General features: G+C 31.9%; 1 protein-coding gene across 1 annotated transcript; it reads left to right on the top strand.

The window, feature by feature from the left end:
- The first annotated feature begins 5,394 nt into the window (after nucleotides 1–5,394).
- Nucleotides 5,395–10,478, top strand: LOC104907101 (cytochrome P450 736A117). Its single transcript, XM_010695976.4, has 3 exons — nucleotides 5,395–5,900; nucleotides 6,417–6,954; nucleotides 9,609–10,478. Exons 1-3 carry the CDS (start codon nucleotides 5,473–5,475, stop codon nucleotides 10,227–10,229), a joined length of 1,587 nt encoding a protein of 528 aa, XP_010694278.2. The 5' UTR covers nucleotides 5,395–5,472; the 3' UTR covers nucleotides 10,230–10,478.
- The last annotated feature ends 605 nt before the right edge of the window (nucleotides 10,479–11,083 follow it).

Consider the following 11,083-nt stretch of genomic DNA (forward strand, 5'->3'; position numbering starts at 1 on the left):
GAAGAGATGGGCAGTTAACAACATGATCATGAGGCAAGCTATGTGGGTATCAAGAACGTGCATACTTCAGCGCCAAAAAAGCAGTTATGATTTGAATCAAAGATGATTCAAATTATTTCCCTCCAAAGATGGTTACTATAATATACAAGTGAAATGATCAAGCAAAACACAACAAACAAACACACAACAACTTACAACATACTTTCTAACGTAGCCTTAGCCTAGCCTACCCAACCCCCTTCTGGTATATAAATTAATTAAAAAATGTATATAATTATTAATAATGATGAATAATTTTATTATTTTTGTATTTGATTGAATTATAATACTCCCTCCGTTCTGTTTTAAATGAAACATTGGATGAAATGACACTATTCACTAATCAATTTTAACTCCAATTTATCGCTATTATATAAAGAAAAACATAGTCAAGTGGGATCTTGTTAGATTCGTCTCGATGTATACTATCAAATTATAACTTTTTTATATTTTTTACGTTTACACAACTAAAGATATTGATGACTAAAGAAGCACGTTGGGTTGCGTGAAAAAGCAAACGTTTCATTTAAAACGGAACGGAGGAAGTATATGCAATTTGAGTAAAATACATACAATTTGATTAAAATATACATAATTTGGTTAAATATTACTTGAGCTGGACTGGTCTAGTTCATGGGCGGGGCTGGATCGATTTCGTGGATCGGCTGGGCGGTTTTAGTATCGAGATTTTGTGTATTGGGCTCGAAAAATTTGGCCCGCGATCCACCCACCAATTTCACAGTTTGAGGCGGATTCGACCCACACAGGCCACGAGGTGGTTTGGACTAGATAGGTTGAATTGACCCGCACTATTAACGATTTCTACTCTATATGGCTATATGTATCTCTAGTTTTCATAAGCATTACGTACATGAACTACAATTATGTCTTTCATATAGCTCTTTGAGTCTTTGACTCTTTGTGTTTGTTATACGGTAATGCTTGGAACTTAGTATTTTCAGAATCCATTATTTGCGCTAGTCCATATACGGCAGGACATTAAAGCCATCTATCGAATTAATAATTTAGTAGAGATCAATCGATCAAGCCATATGACATATGTGGAAGTCTTCTATAACTACAACTAATTCTAATATGCTCTAGGTAATTATAATTTTTATTTATTAATATTTTACTTTGTTATAACTTCAAATATTACTTGGTTAACTGGTAATACTTTTATATACTGATGCAAAGTCATGAGATCAAATCTTATATCATATACTCCCTTCGTCCCTTAATAGAGTGCCCATTTCTTTTTTGGACACTATTCAAAGGTAAAGAAAGTCCTCAAAAAATATTTCTAATATATAAGAAAAAACATAGTCATGTGGGGTCTTGTTTGATTCGTCTCATTACGTACATTAAGAAAATCAAACTTTTATAATTTTTACTAATATGAAATTAAAGATATTAACGATACAAAACGTACATCGGCAAACGTGCATTGGAGAAATGGGCACTCTATTAAGGGACGGAGGGAGTATTTTCTAACTTTTTAGTATATATGAAGTACATGAAGTAATAATTCCTTATTTAGGAACGACTTTTAATATATTTGAATAGATTATGTTTATTACACCTTACATGTCCCATTTCTCTAATTAATTATTAGGTATAAATGTGACCTCATCCAAAACAATTAATTAAAGATTAACCCACATCTTAATTTTCTTCAAAATCTAGTAGGATCACTCACTCCATAAAGTTAATTATTTAGTAGAAATCAGGCCACATGTGGCCGTCTTTTATATCTATAACTAGTTATTAGGCCCGGGCTATGCCCCATGTAAGAAAAAATTTCATTTATTAATATAATATCTTATGAAAATAACACTAAATACAACTTAGCCTAGTTGTTAGAACTTTAGTATATATACTTGAGGTCTCGAGATCAAACCATATACTATGCAATTTCATAATTTTTTTAATGTACATGGATTGCATGAACTAAAACTCCCTAGGGAGAGCGCCATGTGGCACAATTTCTTGTTTTCACACGCCTTTTAATATATTTGTATAGATTTATTTGAGCCTAGGTCTTGCTTCGGGTGGTATTTTTTCCGAACTTGATATGCATTTTTCTTCCATTTGCATTAAAATATAATATAAAAAACTCTACATTTGAAAGGTACAAATATAATAAGGTGGACATTTAAAACATAATTAAAAGTACGTTGAGATGGTAATTGTGCTATGTGTAATAGCAAGATGTCATGGGTTTCAAATCTTGTTGCAAGCCAATTTAATTTTGTTAATTGACATGATATATGTACACAATGGACAATTCTAGTGGGGTAAGAGAGGTGTCACGTGGCGTGTGAACGATATCAAACGATACGCCTTTTAATATATTTGTATAAATTATGTCCTTCTAAATTATCTTTATTGCAACTTACTTATCCCATTTCTCAACTTAATTAACTACGATTATATATGTCCTTCTGAATTATATTTATTGCATCTTACATGTCCCATTTCTCAAATACAATCCTTATAAGTTGTGAATTTATGGAAAAATTATGCATTAACTAATGCAAAATGATCAATTTCAATGAATTTTTTTTAACTTTTTATATGCAACCTTAAGAACTTTTTATAGCTTTTTTCTTAAATATTTAGTAGAAACCTGAGCCTACCAAAATAATTAATTAAAGATTTACCCATATCTTAATATTCTTCAAAATCTAGTAGGATCCCTCACTCCATAAATATGACAAGTTCAAAATTATAATCTCTATATTTTTAAATAGATGCTCCATTTTAACTTATATATTTCTTAATGTACGATATTATTTGACCATCATTATCTCTAGACTTATCCATTATAAATATTATAAAATTTGATGTTTTAAGAGATAAATTCAACATTTATATGCCAAAGCTGGATTTAGACATACATAGAAGATTTGATTTCATAGATGTGTGAAAGGTTGTTATACCATTATTTATGGTGTAACAGTTACAACCAAAAAAAATTATATTTAAAAGGATTTTTGGCCAAATGTAGCCCTTTAAAGTGGGATTTTTGTTATTGCATCCCTTTACAATGGTACTTTTCTAATTGTGTATTCCCCCCTAAATTTATGAATTTCATAAATATATTTTAACGTATAGTTATTTATATTTAAATATATTTTAGTATTTAAATGATTTATTTCTTTAATGGTTGACTATTTGAAAGTCAAAGGAATTATTTTAATGATTTAAAGAAGTTAAAATATTTTGTTTAATTATCCTTTGAAAAATATTTGAAAAGCTCAAAACACTTTTTGGATTTGGAAAAGGATTTCTAAGTGGGTATGAGGAACCCAAACAGTATTCGGATTAGACAAAGGACTCCTAGTTGGGTATGGGGATCCAAACACTAATATCATCAATCACTAAACTATATTTGAGATCAATCACCTTTTTCTAAGCCCACAAGGGAAACCTATATAAACCCCATAAACTCCATATTTTTCCCACACAAGTATTTTCTCTCTCCTCCTTCTCCCAAATATTTCGGCCCTCCTATTTATTTTTCTCTCTTTTTCTTTTCTTCTCTCTTCCCTTTTTCCTTCGGTTTTCTTCCATCGTTTCGGCCACTAGTCCGCCCAACCACTACTGCTCGCCGGCGACTGTCAACCACTAGCTGTGTCGCCGTGCCGCCGCCAAAGATTGATGCAAGCATATGGGATTTGGGAACTTTATTGTATTAATTCGTATGAGGGATTAATATATATTTATTAGTTTGGATCATGATTGAATTATGTTGTTCCCTTTTTATTATTTCACTACTTTATAAGGACCAAGGGCCTTATTTGGTAAGTTGATGTTTTATACCTGTGAAAGGTTGGTTGGTTGTTGGCTAGGTTAACCAAATAAGGAAGATTGGATTAAAGTTGAAATTAATATCGGGTTGTGTAAGTTGTTTGATCACTTATCTAATCCTAAGATAAAAATAAAATTTTATAATTGTTTAGTGATTGTATTATCTATATAGCTTGTGAGTCATAAAAAGTAATAAATGGTTACATGTAAAGTGAAACGTGGATAGCAATAGCTTTAAACTTGTGCACATTTAAAGTGTTGGACAAGTAGAGAATTGGAGTACGTGGTGGTATGGCTTTTCTTGGGACCAGATTGATCACCGCGTCCTATTTTTATTTAAAAGGTTCCTCGCTATTGTAGGTCATGGGAATACGGAGTCGCGCCCATATTTTATCTTCTAAAAGGAAGGTTGGTTTTTAGTCAGAGAACTCGTTTCATTGACTATTCCATTTAAAGTAATTAAATTATTGGTTGTGAAGTTTTATTCAATAAAAGTTATCTGCAAGGTTATTATATTATTATTTATTCCTGTTTGTTATGTAATAGTATAATGTTAGGATTATTTCTTTGCTACTATATAGTACTCAGCTTTGATGATTACGAATTTTTGTGTGTGTGTGTGTATGTTGATCATGATTATGCCTTATTGATCTTGTGATGACCCTTTTTGGCGAGCAGTCTCTAAAGATGAATAGTGTATTGTGTCCATCTACAGGTTTGAAGATGATGCATCATGGGTCTGGGATTGAAGAGCTTGTGTAGATTGATTATTATAATACTTTGACTTATACTTTTCGTAGTTGGTTTGGTTTTAAGTTTGAGTTTGACTTTGTTGGTTTGATTTTTGGAGTTGACTTTGTAGTTGACTAAGTTTTAGTTATATAGTTTATTATTATGTTTTCCGCTGCAAAATTCTGAATAAGCTGATACGTCATCACACGGGCGATAATGCTTTGATGATTCTCTAAGTTTTATATTGAAAAAGGTATTTTGGAAAATAGAGAATTGTCGGGGTATTACAAATTGAAACCCTTTTATCTCAATATTTTCATTTGCAGCCTCAAATAAATCAAACACTTTTAGGTTGCAGTCTAAATCCAACCTATCTTCACGAATTTTCGACTGAAATTTAAAAGTGTTTGGTTTATTTGAAGCTGTAATTGAAAATAGATTAAAAGTAAAGGGTTGCAATTAACAAATTGACCACTTTGAAGGATTGTATTTGACAAAAAAAAAATTATTTAAAAAATGAATAAATTGAAATGGTTAGAAGTTTCAATCAAAAATAAAATTTCAAATTAAATGCATATATAAATTTCAACCTGTTAAAGATAAGGTGGACCTTAACCTTCCTCCCTTTTGAAATGCCCTCATTGTCATCTAGGTGGTCCACCCTACTTAATTACTCATGCATCTTAAAAATGTGTTTTGAGTTCCCAAAAAAAGTTAGTTAAGTAATTTTGGCATTTACAATTGTCATGACCAATCTAGAAGATTAGAACCGTCTTTCTTTAAGAAAACACTACCATATATAGTACTATATATATACGTAGGTGCTACAAAATTGAGACATCACTTCATAGGTTATATAACTAACAATACAAATTGAACTAAAAAAAAATGTCATCCTATGCACTGATAATCAACTTGCCACAAATATTATTGCCATTATATCCTCTTTCCTTCCTTCTATTATTCATACTCTTCTCAATCTTCCTATACAAATGGCTTTCATCACCTAAGTGCAACACAACACTGCACACACCACCACCCGGTCCACCAAAGCTCCCAATCATTGGCAACCTCCATCAACTCGGCAAACTTCCGCATCGGTCTCTACAATCTCTTTCCTATAAGTACGGTAACCTCATGTTACTCTACTTTGGTAACCGCCCGACCCTCGTCGTCGCCTCCGCAAGTGCAGCTGAAGAGATCATCAAGTCGCGCGAAATATTTTTCCTCAATCGGCCTAAACTACGACGGTTCATTGACAGAATCTTTTATGATGCCAATGACGTAGGGTTTAGCAAGTATAATGAAAAATGGAGGTATAATTTTTTTACGTAGTGCTTCAAATTAGTAACCAAATAAATGATGTTAGTGGAAGATAATATATTTCGGCAAACTATATGTTTTAGTTTCTAGAACAAAACGTAATATTTAGATTTCAAGTTAATGACTACTATGAGCCTTTTCACCAAAAGAAAAAATATCATATTTGTAGTGTAGCTTGTAGGTACTAGTTTTGCATGTTAGTCTGGTAATCTACCCTACGTTATTAGTAGTAGCTTCTAATTTTTAGGACTGTTAGTTTTATTCACTTAATTTAGAGTATGTTCTCCCCATCTTATTTTCAGTTCAGTTCAATTCAATTTAGTTTCTAAATGATAATCATTACTATTAAGTAGTTATAATTTAATTCAGTTCAGTTGTTTTTATGCCGAAGAGAACATGCCCCTAGCTTGCTATCTCTATTTAATATTAGTAGTAATCACTTTATGAATTGGATTAAACAAAAGCATGTTCTTCTTTACCCGCTCTCATCTCTATTATAATTTCACCAGGTATATGAAAAGTATATGTGTTACGCAACTTCTTTCAAACAAAAGAGTTCAATCTTTTCAATCAATACGAGAGGAAGAGGTCAGTCGAATGATTGAAGAGATCAAGAGTTATGGTGGTTCGGTATTAAACTTGAGTGAGATTGTCATGAAACTCGCGAAAGGGCTGATATGTAGGACGGCCTTAGGAAGAAAGTTCGACGATGGCCGCGATGGAAGTGGTAAGGATATCTATAAGCTTTTCAAGGAGCTTACGGAAGTTATGGGGGAAATAAGTGTAGGAGATTATATTCCATTTTTAGGTTGGATTGATAGATTGACTGGTTTGGAAGGTCGTGTAGAATATGTGAGGAAACAGTTTGATGAGTTCATTGAAGAAGTAGTTCAAGAGCATGAGCTTCGAGTTTTACGGCATGGAAATATTGGATATAAGAAGGATGATGATGGACAGAATGTTAATAATTTTATCGAGGTTTTGCTTGAAATTCAGAGAGAAAACCCTGCGCAAATTTCAAGAGAGAGCATCAAAGCTGTCATACTGGTAAGCAATTCATGTTAACAAAAATTTTACCTTGAATGCTTAAATTTATTTATGAACAGAATATTCACGGTATTCCTTTTGATGTTGATGAATAAGTTAGTCTTAATTAGAGCTGTCAATAGGTGTTCAGGTAAGATTTAAGACGGGACATCTCATGTTAGGTTATATTTAATTATAAGTTGAATCATTTCAAGTCATCGTGATTTGTTATTTGTTTGTTTCAGGTTAGGTTTCGATTATTATTTGGGCCTAATCTTTTTAGTATCTAGCACACATGTAGTGACATAAAGCCAACGCCTAATTTGACATTATTTTTTCTTTTTAAATATTTTAAAAATTATTACCATCATTAAAGATTTGGATCGCATCCGAATCAGATCAGAAACAAGTGCAACGAAATCAGACATATATCTGTTTGATCGGGTCGCATTCTAGTCGGGTCCCGGTCTTAGATTGCCATGCTTAGTCGGTTACAAATATGAATTTTGGCAAGTATAATAAGGTTAGAATATGATTTTTGAGTGTCGATTAAGTCTGGTTGTTCTTATGTCAGGTCTGGATCAGGTATAAAGATTGACTTTGTCGATTCGAACTAAGTTCAGGTCGAGTAACACTTGGGGAAAGGATTTAAAGAGTTTCGTTAGGATCACCTTGTTCGGTCACTATTACTTCTATATTCTAATTATACTTCAAGATCTAAAATAGTTAAAGAAGAATTTGTTGCGAATGTAAATACTCCCTCTGATTTTTAATGTTTTGTGCATTTACTATTTGGGGGGAACACTAAGAATAATCTCTATTATATAAGGGAAGGGGGGAGCAATGGTGTACTCTTTTGAAATGCCTATTTTGTCCCCTTTCCATTCTAAATTACAAATTCACTTACAAATCAAATGGGGCTTTAAACAAAAATACCAAAAATATAATTATAACAATCACTCACAAGTCAACTATAATAATAAAATTGCAAAATTTACGTTATGCAAATCACTAAAATGAGAAAACTTAAAAATTCACTTACAAACTACAACCTATGAAAAAATTGACTTGAAATCAAAGTGTCCATTTTCTTTACAATTTATGAAGTATTGTACTTAATTCAAAAATTAATTAAAAAATTATAATATTAGAAATCATAAATAAATTCAATAGAATTTCTATTTTGTTCATAAAATTTAACTTTGAAAAGTAAAAAAAAAAAAGAATGGTGAGAGACTTAAGTGACAGAAATTAAACTAAACCAATCAAATTTTACAACTAAAAACAATTATACTTTGTATGTCTAATGTTCAAATTTTGACTCTAATACCGAAGAAAATCGAGTTTCTGTTTCAAAAAAAAATTCCAGCACGCATCGCGTGCAAAAAATTCTAGTTTATTATAATGTAAGTGGGGTCAAAAAGCAAAAATAGATTGGAGAGAGTGTGGGTAAAAAGGGGAAAAGTAAGGAAAGATGGGAAAAGTAAGGGAAAGTGGGGTCAAAAAGCAAAAATAGATTGTGAGAGAGAGAGTATCCCAAAATAGAATAAAGCACAATGCATAGAATATTAAAAATCGTCCGTATGAGGAAATTGCACATAACATTAAAAATGGGAGGGAGTATTAGATTGACCCACAATTTGGTAAGGCCCCTCGAAAAAGTTAGACAAAAGGTCAAGTTTATTTAACATTTTAGATATAAAAAAAAAAAGAACAGAATGCTATGAAATCATTGAATTAATGAAAATTTTCCAAAAACTACTTAATAAGATACACATTTTACGAGAAACTAACTAATAAGAAAATTAGGAAAATAACAAGATTATAAAAAAAAATGACATAGAGGGACAATGGTCGAATTTCGATGGGTTGACTCATTTTGTGGATGTTGACCTTACTTCTAAAAAAAACATTTTCTTCTTTTCTTTCTTCCATCTCTCTCTTCCTTAATACTATTCCTTATGAACTAAAGTCAACTCGCCAACTAATCCCTTTCTGCCCAAAACAATGTATAAGATAGTTATTTTCCCTTTTATTTTATTAGTTAGTTTTTCACAAAAAGTATATCTGATTATGAAGTTTATGAAAATTTTATGTGAGTCAATTGTAGTTTGACTCTATCTCTTCCACATAGATTGTCAAACCTTTGGATGACCTTACATGCTTCTTACTATCCCCGTAAAAAAAAACTAAGGGAGTTTTCAGAGATAATTATGGTATAAGTTATTTGGTTAAAGGCCGAGAACCGAACCAAAACCAATCCAACCTGAATTCGCTATTTGGTTTCGAATGGAAAATAAAAAGTTGATTATCTGTTTGAATTCAATTTTGCTTTCGAAAAGCCAAAAAACCAAAATTAAACCAGACTAAATTTTATCAACGGGCCTAAGATTCTACTAATCAACATATTAGACTTAGAAAGAGAAGCCCAAAGTAGCTCTCACTTAAATAAAGAAACCATAAGTTCCTTGCTCCCTCCTGAGCCTGCATTCTCATATTGAGAATATTGTGACATTTTCAAAACGTCTAACCAAAAACAATTTTAGATCATGAAGACTATGCATCTTACATGACGAAGTTGCTATTAAATGTGAAAATGTCGTCTTATATTTTTCGCAGAAATTCTTTGTTACTATGCAATTTTACAAATCTGAAATTATCCTAATCTTGATTAGGACATATTTGGCGCGGGAACAGATACAACATCCACAATGCTAGGATGGGCTATGACGGAGTTGATAAGGCATCCTAAGATTATGAAAAAATTGCAAGGAGAGGTAAGGGACATTCTCAAAACTAATACAAGAGTAACTGAAGATGATTTAGAGAACATGAAGTATCTAAAGGCAGTAATCAAGGAGATACTTAGACTACATCCTCCAGTTCCTTTATCCGTATTTCGAGAATCATCCCAAAATGTCAAAATAGATAAATATGACATTGTTGCAAATACTCAAGTTATGATCAATACATGGGCAATGCAAAGAGATCCAACATATTGGCAAGATCCAGAGATTTTTCATCCAGAACGATTTTTGAACAACCCATTATGTGCAGATTTTAAGGGCCAACATTTTCAATTTGTTCCATTTGGAGGTGGGAGAAGAGGTTGCCCGGGATTATCATTAGCTACTACCACGGTTGAATTTGTGTTGGCAAGCTTTGTTTATGAATTTAACTGGAGTTTACCTAATGGAAAAGAAGGGTATACTTTAGACATTGCGGAAAGTTGGGGTATATCTGTTCGGCGACAAAACCCTCTTATGGTCGTCGCAAATCCTTATTCTGGCAATTAATACAAGATCAAGTTCGACTAAGAGGATATGCAAAGCGACCAACCCTAAGATCTCTTACTTTATGAAACCAAAATCATAAAAGCAAGATCATGGTTTTTGTGAGGAAAACATGATTGAATTACATTAATTCTACCTATTTGGCAAATATGAATAAAAGAAATTAATAATAATGAATTTTCAAGCAATTTTTGGTAAAGTCTCATGTCAATATACCTAGTAATGCGTGCTTACATCCAAACACCTGTTTTAACAGAAAATTTATTCACAAAAACTAATATGAACCCGGTGCACACTCATTAGTGTGCACCCGATCCACATCACGTGAGTTTATGATAGTGTATATTGATATGATATAGTGTATATTAAAATGATATAGTGTATGTTACAGTGATATAATGTATGTTAAAATGATATAGTGTATATTAAAATGATATAGTGTATGTTAAAGTGATATAGTGTATGTTAAAGTGATATAGTGTGTGTTAAAATGATATAGTGTATGTTACAATGATATAGTGTATGTTACAATGATATAGTGTATGTTAAAGTGATATAGTGTGTGTTAAAATGATATAGTGTATGTTAAAGTGATATAGTGTGTGTTAAAATGATATAGTGTATGTTAAAGTGATATAGTGTATGTTAAAGTGATATAGGGTGTGTTAAAGTGATATAGTGTATGTTATAGTGATATAGTGTATGTTAAAATGATATAGTGTATGTTAAAGTGATATAACGGGTAGGAAAACAAAAGAATCTCCCTTGAAAGATAGGATTCTCTCTTCCTCGAAAGATAGACTTGTGCCCCCTTACTAGGGTTTCATTCGCTTCTCATGGCGGATGATCTGGCTGAA

Source organism: Beta vulgaris, chromosome 4 (assembly GCF_026745355.1).
Source record: "Beta vulgaris subsp. vulgaris cultivar EL10 chromosome 4, EL10.2, whole genome shotgun sequence".
NCBI lineage: Eukaryota > Viridiplantae > Streptophyta > Magnoliopsida > Caryophyllales > Amaranthaceae > Beta > Beta vulgaris.

Bases quoted from the DNA above. Each gene is read 5' to 3' on its own strand.
- LOC104907101 (XM_010695976.4), top strand. From the start codon at position 5,473: ATGTCATCCTATGCACTGATAATCAACTTGCCACAAATATTATTGCCA. The intron at 5,901-6,416 runs GTATAATTTTTT...TAATTTCACCAG, and splicing joins AAGTATAATGAAAAATGGAG to GTATATGAAAAGTATATGTG. The intron at 6,955-9,608 runs GTAAGCAATTCA...AATCTTGATTAG, and splicing joins GCATCAAAGCTGTCATACTG to GACATATTTGGCGCGGGAAC.